The sequence below is a fragment of the Oryzias latipes genome, chromosome 9, assembly GCF_002234675.1.
Source record: "Oryzias latipes chromosome 9, ASM223467v1".
Classification (NCBI taxonomy): Eukaryota; Metazoa; Chordata; class Actinopteri; order Beloniformes; family Adrianichthyidae; genus Oryzias; species Oryzias latipes.
Window position 1 is genome coordinate 13,266,941 of NC_019867.2, and position 16,045 is coordinate 13,282,985.

General features: G+C 38.6%; 1 protein-coding gene across 7 annotated transcripts in view; it reads right to left on the reverse strand.

Moving 5' to 3' along the window:
* acacb (acetyl-CoA carboxylase beta) overlaps nt 1–15,785 on the reverse strand; it is a 26,289-nt gene extending 10,504 nt beyond the window's left edge. The window contains exons 1-29 of one of the 7 annotated variants that reach the window (XM_023958485.1): nt 15,665–15,785; nt 13,033–13,588; nt 8,869–9,001; nt 8,654–8,792; nt 8,403–8,512; nt 8,228–8,309; nt 8,048–8,146; nt 7,848–7,957; nt 7,599–7,709; nt 7,299–7,508; nt 7,035–7,205; nt 6,773–6,934; nt 6,520–6,683; nt 6,125–6,275; nt 5,811–5,914; nt 5,639–5,720; nt 5,405–5,550; nt 5,174–5,324; nt 4,949–5,083; nt 4,702–4,848; nt 4,418–4,606; nt 4,215–4,315; nt 3,616–3,704; nt 3,402–3,526; nt 3,211–3,324; nt 3,020–3,133; nt 2,845–2,934; nt 2,651–2,769; nt 2,119–2,142 (exon numbers count right to left, since the gene is read on the reverse strand). In XM_023958485.1, the coding sequence (XP_023814253.1) occupies nt 2,119–2,142; nt 2,651–2,769; nt 2,845–2,934; nt 3,020–3,133; nt 3,211–3,324; nt 3,402–3,526; nt 3,616–3,704; nt 4,215–4,315; nt 4,418–4,606; nt 4,702–4,848; nt 4,949–5,083; nt 5,174–5,324; nt 5,405–5,550; nt 5,639–5,720; nt 5,811–5,914; nt 6,125–6,275; nt 6,520–6,683; nt 6,773–6,934; nt 7,035–7,205; nt 7,299–7,508; nt 7,599–7,709; nt 7,848–7,957; nt 8,048–8,146; nt 8,228–8,309; nt 8,403–8,512; nt 8,654–8,792; nt 8,869–9,001; nt 13,033–13,568 (3,908 nt within the window). In that variant the 5' untranslated portion in view covers nt 13,569–13,588; nt 15,665–15,785. Of the gene's footprint in view, nt 1–2,118; nt 2,143–2,650; nt 2,770–2,844; nt 2,935–3,019; nt 3,134–3,210; nt 3,325–3,401; nt 3,527–3,615; nt 3,705–4,214; nt 4,316–4,417; nt 4,607–4,701; nt 4,849–4,948; nt 5,084–5,173; nt 5,325–5,404; nt 5,551–5,638; nt 5,721–5,810; nt 5,915–6,124; nt 6,276–6,519; nt 6,684–6,772; nt 6,935–7,034; nt 7,206–7,298; nt 7,509–7,598; nt 7,710–7,847; nt 7,958–8,047; nt 8,147–8,227; nt 8,310–8,402; nt 8,513–8,653; nt 8,793–8,868; nt 9,002–9,832; nt 10,025–10,401; nt 10,549–11,147; nt 11,208–12,496; nt 12,734–13,032; nt 13,589–15,664 lie in introns of those variants that run through there. The other 6 variants (XM_023958487.1, XM_023958489.1, XM_023958486.1 and 3 more) reach the window with 6 other exon arrangements.
* Nucleotides 15,786–16,045: the final 260 nt, after the last annotated feature.

Here is a 16,045-nt window from a genome sequence, read left to right on the forward strand (position 1 = left end):
GCGGTGAGCAACAGAATGTGCATGGAGTCATACAGAATATTTAAAGCAAGTGCAGATGTTGTTACTCCAAACCTGCAATCCAACCTTTGAATCACCAGAAAACTAAAAACACACCTCATACAACACTTTCATTGTGATTATCTTGTCAAAAATTACCATCAAGCTAGATTTCATTACAAAAAATCTGTCTAAAAAATCAACTAAAAATTAGAATTTCATATGTTCTAAAATTTATATCAGACTAATGAAATATTTGATGTATGTCTTGATTCGCATTAACATGTTTTTATTCAACTCCAACCCTGATGAGACCTGTGATAGCTTGAATAAATGTTAGTCTTCTCATTCAGTCTTTAACAGATGCTGTACTGACGAAGATACCATGGCTGTGACATGAATCGCCAATATCCTTCATTTACAGCTACACTACACTAAGCTCACATTTAAGAATTAAAAAAAACACCAACCTTTTTTAAGAAATAAAGCCAACAAAGGAAAGTCTTCAGGCGCACACAGCATAAAAAGAAAACTTCTAAGACTAGCCTACAAATGTATCATGATGTAGTCAAAACATTTACCCCATTTAGAGGGATTTTACCTGATTTCCTAACACATTGGGCATGCCCGTTGTGTAGTGATGCGTGTTAAAAAGTGTTCTATATTCACACCATAAACTTGTCTTTTTCATCAAAATGGAACTCCATGAACCAACTATTACGAAAAAAGTCACTCAGCAATTTGAGTACAAATAAACCACACTGGTGAACATCGAAAAGAGATTCTCAAAAAGCAAAAGTTAATAAAAGACTTTCCATGTTCCTTCAAGTTTCATCACTTTATCTAAGACACTTTGTAGTATCATTCACACCAAGACGTCCCCTTTTCCACACTGTCTTCATTAGAAGGATCTCATACTCTCATCAGAATGTGATGCAGTATGCACGCTTCCTTCATTAACTAAAAAATGTGATAGATCCAAAAAAAACACAATTTACTGCAAAACTATATGTAACGACATAGGAATATTATATTACAGTATTTATATTTGTGTGTACATCAGCGATTGAGAAGTCTTAAATGTTACAGTCAAATATAACCCTTTTTACTTTAAATTCCCACTCCAATCATTGTTTGATCTATTGTAAAAGGACTGTTGATGCGGAGAAGGAAACGCCCCATTCCCCGTCATTCATCTGTTAACACTCTTCCGTAAGCTTACAACCCCATGAAAACCCAACATAACATTAGCGGTGCAAAAAAAATGGTGAGCATATCGGCCTTTGGAGCCAGATGCCAGCTCAGACGACTTAAATGAAGATGCACGTGGATCTATTTGTCTGCAAGTGGAGAATGTCAGAATGGAGCGGAGCAGAGAACATGTGGCCCACCGACTGCAGCACCTATGTCACTGCTACAAGCTTTTTCCAACAGCATTGTTTTTCATCTGCTCCTGATTCCCAACGATTTGATTAAAATAATAATCAGAAATGCTTCATTTTCTTTGGATATGTCCTCTATCATGAGAAAAATGCAGCAAGAACTTGTTAAAAACATCCAAAACACCATTTTCATTGGAGTGGGTCTTTAAGTTGAGACTGAATCTCTGCTGCTGTGCGAATTTATCCTGTCAAACTTTTAAAAGATACCTGTACACTAACCATTCAATATGCTTAAAAGGAAGATAACAGTGAAATCCAAGATTCTTGATTCAAGTCAGGCTTGAGGTGACAAGTCAAGTTCCTCACCAGGGTGAATGAAAGGATTTTCTTACTTGTGTTTCTCATTCAGAATTGATCCAGACAAGATCTAATTCAAATATGCAAATCAAGCATCATTATTTTTGATGCTAGAGATTACAGGCTCCCAATTAAGTAGCAATTATTGAAATCTCAGGCTGTATGTTATGGAGAGGGAAATCTCAACAATACTTCTTGAAAAACTTAAGGAGGTTTTACACAGAGAGAAGCGACAGCAGGACGACTCCAGAAGCTCAGCTTGCATGAGAATAGGAGGACTGGTTAGAAGAGTCTTTAAGCAGTAATACGGGGCATTCAGCATGCATTGTTAGACATACAGACAAAGAGGTGGTTTGGCTGATTGGGAGGAGCTTTACTCTACCTGTTCAGAGTAGGGCTGCTCCCTCTGTAATAAGATGATTGACAGGTGAATATGGGCAGTGGGTGATCAAACTGTACCTCCAACTTTGTGCATTTTGATTAGATTTGGGCACTTTAAACAACTCTGTGCACATTCACATTAATATTGAGAGGGAGAAAAATGTTCTGCGTTTAGGCATAAGCAGTTATCGCAGCAACTTAGGCTACACTTAGTACAACATATGACAACATTTAGGACAGTTTCAACTATCAATAAGTGCATTTTAAAGCTTTATGAACATCCAAGATTGGAAACGCCTGGATTTCGTCAGAAACTGCTACAAAGGGAGGAATTGTGTGTTTTTTTGTTTTTGTTATTTTATCGTGTAACCAAAGCCCGCTCTGCTATCAACACGAACCAAATTAAAACTTGATCAAAACAAGTTCTCCAAGAAAAAACTACGAGACGGCATCAGGTTTGCAAGTAATGACTACACAGGATTTCAAGTATGAAAAGTATTCATCTGTTGCTCCGTTTGACAGAAACCTGCTACCTGTTGGGATGTGATGACGGCAACATGAACTGGAAGTCTACCGCACATGTGCCATCCAACAGCTGGTGGTGTTGGATGCTGTTCAGCTCGTAAGCGATGTAACCTCTGCGAACATAAACCTGCAAGTCCAAACAGAACAAGTTAGTGTCCCTATCAATCAGGTAGGATAAATAATTTACTTTTATTTGATGTACCTCCAAGGCGGCCATGCATACCACTTGATTGGAGTGGTAGAAGAAGTTGGGCAGAACATCAAAAATTGATGTTTCAGAGAGAATGAGTTTCTATGAGTCAAACAAAAATGGATTTATTTGACAGTAAAGCTGAGGAAAAAAATATTCTCACAGTGATTGTCCACACAAGCCTAACCTTTAGGTTTTCTGGGCAAAACTGATGGCCGTACATGTCAATGGCTGACAGGAAGATAGACTCCACCTGATTATGTCTCAGTTCGTATGATGGTAAATGGGAGGCGATCAGTACCTGTGAGATAATAGGAAAATTATTTACAAATGCAATAGTTTTTGTGCAATTATTTTATCATTCTTACTGGAGGTTACCTGTCTGGCTCTCAAAGCCACCTTTGAGTTTCCCTCATTGCTCAGTTGTGTCAGTTCGTTCAGAATAGCCATGAGTTCATCTGCCAGGGTGGGATCACGACCACAGAGTTGATCCTACACAGTCAAAAACATCCAGTGATAGTAAAATAATTTCAAAACAAACATTTTTCAGAGTCTGATGGCTTCCTTACAATGAGCATCGTGACGAGGACATTCTTCTTGGACACCTGAGAGTGGGAGAAGATGTAGTCCAGCACGGGACTCACATTTGGTTTGTGCAGCTCTATCAGGTTCATGACACACTTGTCATAGTGGGCTGTGTGGCAGAAAAGGACATCACAGATAAAGCAAGAAACTGTATTTCAAATGTTTTTTATTAAAGAAACTTAAGAGAAATAAGGTTACCTTGTTGAAACTGCGTCTCAACTTTCAGGTACCGCTTCAACAAATCAAGAACCACAGACTTCATGTAACCACGGATTCCACTGCGGTATCTGACAAAGATAAAGTAAAACACGCCACATAAGATGCAACAATGTTATTCTGTACAAAGAATGCATCAGCTGTAACATTCATAGACTGAGGGATGAAGCAATGAGCCTGATCCCAGTATTTATTATTACCCCTATTTGATAGGCAATCTGCCAACTCATTCGCTATCTTTAGCTGACTTGGCGTCTGCGGCCAAAGTCCGATATTTCACAGTTACTGGGGTTCAAACTGAGAATGTGGATTTAGAATAATTGGCTCATGACTCCCTTTTTGTGCGATGGTGCCAGACGGCATCCAAGCAGGTTTAAAAAAATAAAAGCTAACATGGAAAACAACAGCAATGACACAATTTTATGCTGCAGATGCTTGTTCTGTAAAAAACAGTGTTTGAAAAAAGTCCTCCCAAATAACAGGCATCACGTTTAACCTGGATCTGAATCTATTTTCCCAAAATTGATGAATCTCAAAGACATTTTCAAAATATGCAACAGACAGAACACTGAAAAACTAACCTCTGCACCAACTGTACAATACTTTGAGTATTCATGAAGAAAACCTCCCGGTCAGCCTTTCTCTGTAATGTTGCTGCATGGCTGTCTAAGATGTTTGCAATCTGAAAAAAAAGGTCAAAAAACAATGCAGCTTTGGTTAAAGCAATGTTTTTTTTAGCTCTGACCTACAGGCAACATTTTATGTTTGTCCAGTTTTATTTTACCCTTTGGCTGGGAAACTGGCAGAGGACAGAGGTGATGTTGCTTGCATACTGAGCCATGACCTTACGGATTTCTTTCTCAACACTTGGTGTAATACGACCAGCCACACTGGTCATGATCTCCTGCAGCTCCAACAGCGGCAGTGAAGGGTCCTTAAGTGTTTTCATCAAAGTGGCAACCCATTCTTTCAGCTATGGACAACAAAAAGCCAGCAAGGTCAGATGATTAGGAAACATTCTGGGATCTTACAATTCAAAATCTCCAGAATAAAGTGGCTGAAATGCACCTTGCTGCTGAAGTAGGGCTCTTCAAGACAGTAGCCATCCATCACGTTGATCAGGTTTTCAAGTTCAGAGTGGAACACCTGATGAAGTTTTTCCCCGACCGTAGGGAGGGGCTGCTGGGGTGGTAGGGAGGCTGTGTTGAGTTCTACCTAAATTAGAAAAAAAAGGAAAGAAAGATAAAGTAACAAAAACAAAGTCTAGCCATTAAGAGAATTTCACAAATGAATGTAATTTATGCAAAGAACATACTTTAACAATACTGCTTGGGTCATCAAGATCCATATGTGCCATGACACAGCCAGGCTCTAGGACAGCTCCCGGACGCTTAACAAAGTTTATACAACCAGACTGCTCCACTGTTAGAGTCATCACCATCTTCATCACCTAGATCCAAAGCAAAACTCAGCAACAGAAAAAAAAGACACAAGAATAATAAAAAGACAGTGAAAAAATCAATTAAATCTATCAAATCACCTCAATCTCTGCATACGTTTCTCCCGCAAAAATGTGACCTCCATCCTCAACCATATACTGCAGCAGTTTTCCAGCAGATGGTGACCTTAACACTGTGGGATCCTTCTCTTTCTCAAACACACAAGTCTTGTTGCCAACAGTGATGCGGTAGCTAAAGGATTAAAGTAATAATAGAAATTTGTAAAGTCAAATCAGACAGGCAAAATGGTATCAAATCTGCAGAATCTTAACCTGTCTACTTCCTCCTTCATGTAGGTGGTGTGGCTGCAGCCATCATAGCACAGCAGCAAACCCCCGTCACTCAGCCTGTGGACATCTATTTCTATGTTGGAGCCATTCATCATGATGACATAGGTTGTGGGGGATTGCCGTGCAACCTGCAGCCGATGATGATTAACAAGCATTAATCAGTTAAAACAGAAATAAAAAGTTGGGCAAAAGTAGTGACGGGAATCAATCGCGTACCTTCAAAAAGTACTTGACTCCCTCGTATATCAACTCCACATTTACGGAGTTGAGCAGACTTGCTGCGGGTAGCACCTGGCCTCTGTGTGTTCAGCAGATTTTAAAATCACTACCGTAAATGTTGTTCATTCTTTAAGAACATATTTTTTTGAAGGGACACGTGTTTACTCGCCTTTCCAGAGAGTGTAAATAGTCGGACATGCTCTTCCTAAAGCTTGCATCCGCAACATGCAAAGCCCCACAGACAATACCCAACATGGTATCTGGCCTCTCAGCCTGCAAAAAAAAGCATTAGTATTTATTCACATTCTAGATATTATAGAAATAATGTGAGCAGATTCAATATGGGTACATGTAATTTTCAATGTATCAATAAATATATAAATACTTGAAAATTATAATCTATACTGAAAAAAACAGTTGTGGCCTGTAAAAAAAAAAAAAAAAAAAAAGTGTGTAAAAGGGGTTAAATACACAGCTTCCAACCTGAACTTTCTCAGCAATGAGGTGATCCAGCCAACCGGTGTCAATCTCATTGTTTCTGTAGCTTTCAGTCTCCAGAATCTTAATGAGGTACTCAACCGTTGTCCTGAAATCCCCTCTGATGGAGAGCTCCTTCAGGGCCACGACCATGTTCCTGAAAGAAGAAATCAAATCTAATGAGAGTTTGGTCAAACTTTATTGGAAAGAAAAAAAAAAAACAAGCTTAAATTTTTATTTTCAAAAGTTTCACCAGATAAGTGACATGTCTTTGGCTTTTCGGTTCTCAGTGCATAATGGTCAGTTACAACAGATATTGTGTAACTAGTTGTTGCCTCACAGAACACATTGGAAAGCTTTAATGGCACCTTGTTAAAATAAAAAAAACAAAAATTGCTTACGAAATAGCCTCCTCACGGTTCTCGCCCCAAGAGAAACAGTGTCCGAACTGAGAATCGGCGAACTCATGGAGGCCGCCTGTTGCCCCCACGCTGAAGTAACCCCAGACATTTTTACTGCTGCGAAAGTTCAGCTCCTGTACGGTGCCAGAGCTCGGCTTAAACCCCTGTAAGTGGGAACAAGAGTAAAAAATTGGCCGTGAAAGAAAGCACATGGTTATTTGGCAGTTCAATGTTAAAGACCAAACAGCTATACCTCATCAGGATTCTCACTGGTGATCCGAACAGCTATGACATGCCCTCTTGGACTCGGAAGACGATATGGGACCTCAAAGTTAATGTGCGTGTCTCCCCATGGACTCTCTCCGTACAGCAACCGAATGTCCTTAATTCGACTTAGAGGGATGCCCATTGCAATCTGTTACATGAAAAGCTAAGTTTAAAAATAAGGTGGATTGATTGCCTCCTCATTCTTCAAGCTATTTGATGTTTCTGAGTCTAGACTGACTGAAGTTTACCTGAAGTTGGGCAGCTGGTAAATTTACATCCCCAATCATCTCCGTACATGGATGTTCAACCTGCAGGCGAGGGTTCAGCTCCAGGAAGTGAAAGCTTCCATCTTCTGAGTACAGATACTCCACAGTACCCGCACTCACGTATCCGACCATTTTGGCCATTCGTACAGCATACTACCCTCATAGGTGAAAACATAGGGCAAAATCTATCTCAAGTAAAAGGAAAGCGTGCTAATAAAATCATGGCATGCACAGATATAAAGTGACCTGCTCCATTTGCTCTAATGTTGAAGAGGCAGCTATAGTGGCAGGAGCTTCCTCGATGATCTTCTGGTGTCTTCTCTGGATGGAACAGTCTCGTCCAAACAAAGAGATGGCATTTCCATATTCATCCGCCAGTATCTGCACCTCAAGGTGTCTTGCGTGCTGAGCCAGTTGCATGACGAAGATGGGGGATCCAGGTACCTCTGTCTGAACCTGCCCTCAGGGGTGCAAAAAAGAGTTACATGTGGAATGTGGGGGTCTCTGTTATCGAAAGAAGTGAGGAAATATAATAAAAAAACAAACCTGTCTGAAGAAACCTGGAAAATCTTCTGAATTTTCAACTTTACGAATGCCTTTACCCCCTCCACCCTCTGATGCTTTTATAACAACAGGATAGCCAATTCTCTCAGCTCCCTTAGAAATAACAACACATACTTTAAATTATTAAAAAGAAGCTTCTTGGTTGAGTAGTTATTTTCAATGATGGCAAGAAATAGACAATTTAAAAAACAGTATTTGGTGTTATTGAGAAAAACGTATTAATACACTTACTGCTAGACCATCTTCTACATCACGAACACAGCCTTCATTATAGACTTCTGGAGGGACACTGATTACTTTACCCTGAGTTTGGTCCTCCTCAGTCCAGTCCACTTTCAGGCCTAAAGCACAGAGACAAAACACGTAAACAAACAATAATAAATACTTTTATAAAAACATGAACGCCTCATCCAAACCAGGCAATACCTCACCTGATCCACTCCAAGGTAGTGTGGGAATGTCAGCACTCTGGGCCACAATGGAAGAAGCCACCTTGTCTCCTAAAGCCCACATGGCTTTACTGGAAGGTCCTAGGTAAAACAGCAGCACTTAGTTGATACCAACCTAACAAAATCATGTAATATCAAGTGATGCTTTCAAACAGATGCTACCCAAGAAGGATATCCCTGCTTTGTGAAGGAGTTCTGGCAGTTTGGGATTTTCTGATGCATGGCCCCAACCTGCCCAAACACCCTACAAAGAGAAAAGCACATGAAGATATGAAAGACATGTTAGATTTTTAGCAAGAACATCCCACAAGTCCACTGGAGGAGGTGTGTGTAGTACCTGCACTGGGATTCTTTTTGCAATGTCTACTATCAACTCTACGTTGGCATAGTTGTTGTTATTAGAGCCACCGGGAACAGGTACATAGTGGTCAGCCATTTTTATGTACTCTAAAGAGAGAAGAAAGTAATATTTGTGAGGCTACACAGAACAACTGCTGAGTCAAGTTTCCAAGTTTGCTCCTGGGTTCTAGATAAGTTTGAAGGAGATAACTGAGGAGCAATAAACAAAATGATTGCGTTCATAATGACCTGCGTTCGCTTTCAAGTCTTCAGGGGTAACCATGACCACGAAGCGAATGGTCCTCTCATTGCGAAACATTTCATAGGACCAGCGGCGGATGGAGCGCATACATTTGACTGCAGCAATGCCATTATTAGCTATGAGCACCTGTAATGGAAATTAAAAGCATGTGCTTAGGGAAGACAGTATTTAGAAAGTGCAGAATGGAGATTGATATTCCTACTTTTTCAATCACACGATTGCCACCAAACCGTGTGACGAACTCAGCCGGAGAGGCCACAGTAAAGTCCCTCTGTAGGTCCATCTTTCTGTGTTCACGTCCTTTTTTCACCAAGTGAGGACCGGACATGCTAGGCCTGGGGGAAGAAAGCTCCTGGTTAGTCTCCCTGTATAGAAATGCAAAAAAAAATTAATGCCTGCATTATTTTAGCTGTTAAGATTAAAGTATTCTTACGATCCCTAGGCTGCATAAAACTTTCCTAAAGATTAGACTAAAACAGGCTATAACGAGTAAAAATACTAAATGTAATAAAAATGGATGAACGGCAATAGTTAACCACAGATTAATTAATAAAATGACAATAAATTTCAAGATAAAAATTAAAAGTTGAGACACCCATTAAGAAGAGGAAATAAACATATTTAGTGTTTTTAGCTGTTGTACATCAGAACAGTTTGTTTTTTGGTCCATTAAAATATTTCTTTTTCATCATATTTTTTGCTGGTTTATTGTAATCTTCTTTCTAATGGTAAAACCAATTTGAAAAGCATGGGAGCAACTAAGAAAAAAAAATTAAATTTGAAATCCACATTGGAAATGTTTTATTTTTTCAGCTTTTATGTACACATATTTTATAATAACCAACATTAGTTTGTATAATAATCTCTTCTGTGTCAACCTTGTGGAACCACGAGTGTCAAAGGTTAGCATAATTATCAAACACATAAAGCAGGCATAACATGTCAATGTACCGTTTGTGGGTTATCTAATAAGGTTCAGTTTAGCTGTTCATTTATTGGGAAAAGTTTAGTTAGTTTAAAATATCCAACTGGTAAAATGCACAATTCCACGCATCACGTTACTTAATAACAGTATTATAATCCGGTTCTACCCTTTGCAGTTTTCCTTGGTTTTCTGTCAGCAGATATTTTGAAGGCCAAAATATGCAAACAATTTCGGAACATACCATTTTGTAACGGGTGTCTGCTTTTATTTTAATCCTCCGCTCGACACGTCACTGTCAGAGAAGCACCGGTGGACACTCCTGCACAGCTGGAGTGCAGTTTCGGCCGGCCTGGCTGCTGTGAACTTTAACTCTTGTACTGTACTGTTCACCGAGGAAATACGACCTGCCGTTGAACCTCTCTTGTCTGATAAGCCTCGAGACGGTTCCGTCAGGCTGACATTAAAAGGCAGGGCTTCCTCTGTCTGTGCAGCACAGTGAACGACGATATTAGTCGCTTAAGTTGAAAGCATGTTGGCCTAAACGGCTCCGTTAAGAGCCGCTCCTCAAAGTTGTGTGGTTTGTTTTAAAAACTCAGTAAAAAAGTATGAAACTGCTTCTTTTTGTTTCCCGCAAAAAGCAACGTAAACTATGCGGTCAGACGGGCTTCGTTTTAAAGAAAAAAAAACCTCCGCGAGGGCAATTAGTTCAACTTAACAGGGTCTTTCGGCTCCTTAAGTTAAAGAACAACAACAACGAGCCAAACATAGCTGTCACAGAAGCGGAAAACAGGAGGCGGCGTCGAAACTCACCTCTGAAGATATGGAAACAATGCATTTCCCTCCATTATAAACCCTACTTTTAACGTGGTTGGTGGTTGTGTGAAAGACATTGGTTTTATTAACCAAAAACCACAGCAAAGAATCCTCTACATGCCGTTTCCTTTTGCATGCTCGCCTCCTCCCTTCCCCCTCCCAACTTTGCAAAATATCTTCATCCTCTGACACGGAAAACTGAGAAAGTGTTACAAATGTCGAAACGGAATAAAACTTTGACTCTTTTTTTTAACCATTTCATTTTAGCTGTACTGTTGGCTAATTGGGATCATTTGTATGTATCAGAACAAATTACTTTTTCAGAAACATTTATAGCATTTTATTTTGAAAGTTTAAGCACTCATTTTGACACTTTTTTGTTGTTTTTTCTCTTTTTAACGTGTTCATGCGCCCTTTTTCTCATAATGGTTTTAATAAATTAAATCTTAAAATTTACAACGATTAAAATTATAAAAATGCCGCTGGAAAAAGAACTTTGGTGTAACAAAGATTTCAACAGCTCCGCTCCATTCTGATGCATCAACACGTGTAGACGACTATGTCTTTGTTTTCCTCGTCTGAGCTGGAATCTGGCTCAAAACTTGACGATATTGCTCACTATTTTGTTGCACTAGTAATGTTAGCTTGAGGGCATTGACTGTATGATGCCAGAGGGTGTGAGGGGCTGTTAGCTAGCGGGAGAGTGTAAACAAATGGATGATGGGAAGTAGAGGCTGGCTTACTCCGCACCAAATGGTCTCACCCAAAACTCTGAGGCAAAATTCTGATGAAGTCCTGCCACTCTGTAGAAACAATGTTCACAAAAATAGACATTTTTTTGTTTATTTAAACTAAAAAATAACAATCATAACTAAAAGACAAGTGGGAACGCTTTTACAATAGATCAAAAGATGATTGGAGTGGGACTTTAAGTACCTCATGGTATAATTTTAGAGTTATTTACTCTACCCTGATACTTCTACTTTTCTGTTTAGCTATTTCACTTTTATTAATAAACTTTGTAGTTTTAGCTGCAATAAAGTATTTTTAAACATGTTTTAAATGTTAAAACACCACAAGTAAAATTAAAATGTACATTATAATCTTGCTTTTCCAACTTTAGTTTAGTTCATAATGAGTTAAGCAATTCTGAGACAGAAGAAAGATCCTAATGTTTTAATAAAAAACAGAGTTAAAAATACAAAACTAGCTATTAATAGCATAGTCTAAACATTTCTACGTTTTAGTGAATGTGATGGGTAGATTCACTATAAAGAGAAAGAATATAGTAGGTTATTAGTCAATTTTCTATTGACATCTAAAAAAGATGTATTGATGCGTATAAATAATAGTATTGTGAAGATGAACAAATCAATCACATTTGTTAACATTATATGGTCATCTTAAAGTTGATGCTGATTAAAGATGTCCGAACCGTCAACAAATAATTATCTAAATGGAGGTCCAGAGGTTCATCCACAGCTTAGTCTGTTTTTTAATCTATAAACAACAATGGCTCACAAACGTTGCCTGTGATTTTTAGAATTCTTAGTTTTTGAGACTGAAGGAAGCTGATGAATCAAAGAAAAAGAAAAAAACCTTTCCACCAAACTAAACTGATCAAATTTTACAACATTGCATTTAGTCAACAGGAAAAAAACACAGTTTGAACAGTATGTACACAACTAAAACAATGAAAACACACATGGCAGTTCCATGAAGATATTTTAGTGGTTTTCAAATCTTTGACTGTTTGTTTCGAATAGTAACAAATCTGCTGTTGCATAGACATTTTCTGTAAAGAGCCAATAGTAGAAAAGAAGTAATAAACACCACACTGCAGCTTCATTATTAAGAGCATATAAGTCTAGATTCTTCCACGCCTGAAAGGCCATGATTTGTGTTTAAAATTTGTGGTTAAATTTAAGACGTTTCTTCACACCCCAAGTTAACTACAACGAACCCGTTTAACCTGCTAACCTTATTATGCCTGAAGAAATTTGTAGTTTTGATCCGTTTCTGCACTTTTCATGGCTTTGCGTTAAAGATGCAATTCAGATTTATTTGAACTACACAGAAGTAAATGTCCTACCTTTTCTTCTTCATGGTAACACACAGTTACACTAGTGTGCACGGCCGCTGGAAATTCTATCCCAACAAACAAGTCCAGCCACATACATCTAGACGTTTGTAAGTCCTCCTCTGTGTCCCACGTCATTTCAGACACCGACTAGGCTAAACACAACTCCTGGCTTACAAGACAAAAAAGTAAATACATCTGAAACTACATGGCGGATTGCGGAGTGTGCTGTGACCTGAGCAACTCCCCGAGTGGTGTTCAAAGTCACCGGCTGGGATTCTTGATCCAATAATAGAGCTGAGATGCTTGGCAGACCACAATAACACAAGTCAATGCAGTCAGATGATAACACACAGCTGAGTGACAAGAAGCCTTTTGTCACATTGCCTCTACCATAAATAGGAAAGAATTTCTACAATCTATACCGTAATATATTTCAAATGATTCCATCTGACTGGTGTTTGTTGTAAACACTGATCTTTCACACGTCAAAAGTTTTTCATAGCAATAAAACATGCCTGTCCTGAAACAGAGAAAATAGGTCTCACTTGATGGTTGAAGGCGTGGGCGTCGGCACTGCAGAGGGCTCCATCTCTGTGGCAGATTTCGGCGTAGAAGCCTGAGATACTCCGCTTGGAGGCTTTGTGACCAGGAGATCCTCATCTGAAGAGTAATCCTCTGAAGCTCCCAGAATGAACTTAAGGCGCTTCCTCTCCTCGGGCCTTGAGCTGAGCATAGGAGCCGTGGCTCTGACGTGGTTTGAAGTGCTCTTTGGCAGCAGCTCTGAGTTTACCTCAGAGAGAGTCTGCAGAGGATCACACTCTGCTGTTTTGACTACAGAAGCCATAGGTTTGCTGTTGGCTGGATTGTTGTGTTTAGTGGTTAATGAAGTTGAGGGAGCTAATAAGAGTGAGTAGTTGTCTGCATTGGAAGGGGTATGTGCGCCAGAGGCACCCTGCTCAGGGGAATCCCAGACAGAATCCGATCCCTGTCCTTCCACAGACATTACTCCAGTCTTGGTAATAATTCTCCAAAGTAGCACAGATATCCACAGGATGAGTCCCAAAGCTGCAAAAAGGAGCATTCGCAGACATCCTCCTCATACTGGAACGACAAGGTAAACATTATCTTCACATTTAAGAAAATTCTGATTTAAAACAAGAAAAAAACATCAACATTTTTGAAGGCCTTTGTTTTAAAGTTTTATAAGGACTCTTAACTCAAATTAAACAAAGTCTGATACTTTACATCCCTTATTAATTTTTTTCCGGGGGGGGGGGGGGGTTCAAGGTTAAAAGTTTTAAAGTTAAAATGTATGAATCGACAAGACAAATGTTCACAAGATGTTTACATGTGTTGAGAGTCTTTGCTGCCCTCTTGTGGACATCTTTGTAAAGGCATATTGTCTCCATTTTTAAAGTGTTGTGAAGTTGAATTAACAAATCTGTTCATAAACGTTTGGGCAAAGTATTCATATTTGCAACTCATGGTATCTGCTGTTAACAACTGTGAATGAACCTAGCTCAACAAGCTAAATCTTACAGTGCACAAAAGCATATAGGGACCTTCTTCTCTTTAAATTCTTTTTTTGTATTGTTTTGTTTTTTGTTATCTATTTACAAAATAAAAACTAAGGTTAAGTACCAATATCATTGTAAGATTCATAAAAAATGAAAAGAATAGCAGTGTTATTATTTTCTGAGATGCGTCACACATTTGCTGGCTGCAGAATCTTATAAGACATGTACTTGTGAATAAAAATACTTCCTTAAGTCAGATTTATAAATCTTTTACATCTACATTATTGTGTTAAATGAGGTGGAATAAGCAAGGTATACTGTAATAAGGTCACAAGTGTATCAGAGAGCCACACATGCAAACCCAAAACTGATCTAATGAATCATTTCAAAGACCAGTGGAGTCTGGGGGGAAAAAAAAGCATTCAAGGAAAGTTCACGCATGAGAACGTCAGCCGTAATTTATACCAGTAAATGAATCTTACTAGAAAACAATGAAAGTACTGCATTACCAGGTATTTAATTTGATGTAGTTAATACAGTTATGCAATAGTCATAATATTCATTAAAGTTACTAATTGACAGTTTTTCTGTCACATAATCATTTACGATTTTAAATTAAGTCAACATTTTCTAATGGCAATATTTTAATTTACTACATTTTTTTAAATCAAAATAGTTAATAGGCAAATATTTACTTGGCTTAAGATGTAAAGAACTGATAATGTTTAATTTAGGGGACCTCATGACCTTGTTGTGGCCTTTAATGTATTGAGACAACTTGACGTGTTACATTTGTGTCCCTTGCAGTTCAGATATAAGCACATTATTATTTGGACAGCGAGCAGAATGTGAACACAGAAACAGCTTCAGAGGATAGACATTTTAAGTGCACAGTGACGAGTAAAGAAACGATTAAAAAGTGTAAGATAACACCCTCACATCAGCTTAAACATTACGTAGGATTAAACAGATTTACACAAAGTTTCTATAGGTATGTGGGGTTAACGGTGCCAGCGGGTCCTGGCAGGAGACATTCCCCAGCAAGGCTCCAGTAAACAGGCTGAGAGGAACAGCTGCCATCGGAGCTGAGGGTGGCTCCTCAATGCAGGCTAAAGGTCAATACTGAGGGACAGAATGTATTTTGTACTGAAATGGAAACATCCATGCAATCAGCCTTTACAAACATATGGATGCACACGAGAAGAACTGTAAAAATGATGGGCTATACCATTTGCAGTTCATGCACAACAAATTGGAATTTCTTAGAAAAGTATCTCATTGAATTTCTAGTTTTAAAAAAAAGGAAATATTTATGGTTTTATGTCAACTGGAGGAATATGTTCCCTAAAAAATACATTAACATATTTTCTTAAAATACTTTTTATGATTCAGAGTTGTGTCCTTATATGTAAATTATTTTTTAAGCATTACAACTTATTTGTTAGTATGTTTCTTTCTATTTGACCTTATTACTTAAAAAGATAATATTTAGAGTATAAAAATGTGACTGATGCTTTAACAAAGCTGGGAATTTGAATTAAGGAACAAATGACTTGTTTATCTAACAGGAAATGTGCAAATATGAAATACATTCGAATAGCGCAGGAAACAACATAATCAGCTACGATCTGAAGGCTACATGCGGGTCAAGGCCACCTACCACAACCACTGCACGTTGTGTCATCCACTCACCGCCGTCCAACACCTCCTTCAGCAGGTTATAATAACACTACAAATGCACATGAGAAGGAGGGGCGGGGTTACAGTGAGGCTCCTCCCAGGAAGAAGAAGAGGAAGAAGAAATCTCCAAAGATCGCACATTTGTCAGAAGTCACACTCCATTTCTCTTTAATTCAAGTCAAGAACAAAACTAATTGTACAATCACTGAAAAGCGTCATAGGTCCACTTTTTACCACCTCTTTATTGCAAATTCTCTCGGAAAATCTGAATGTTGTCAAAAAAAAAATCTTAGTCATAAATTTCCTGGTTTTACATAAACTCATTATTATTAGCGTTTTCATTGTTTTTATCTGAAAGATA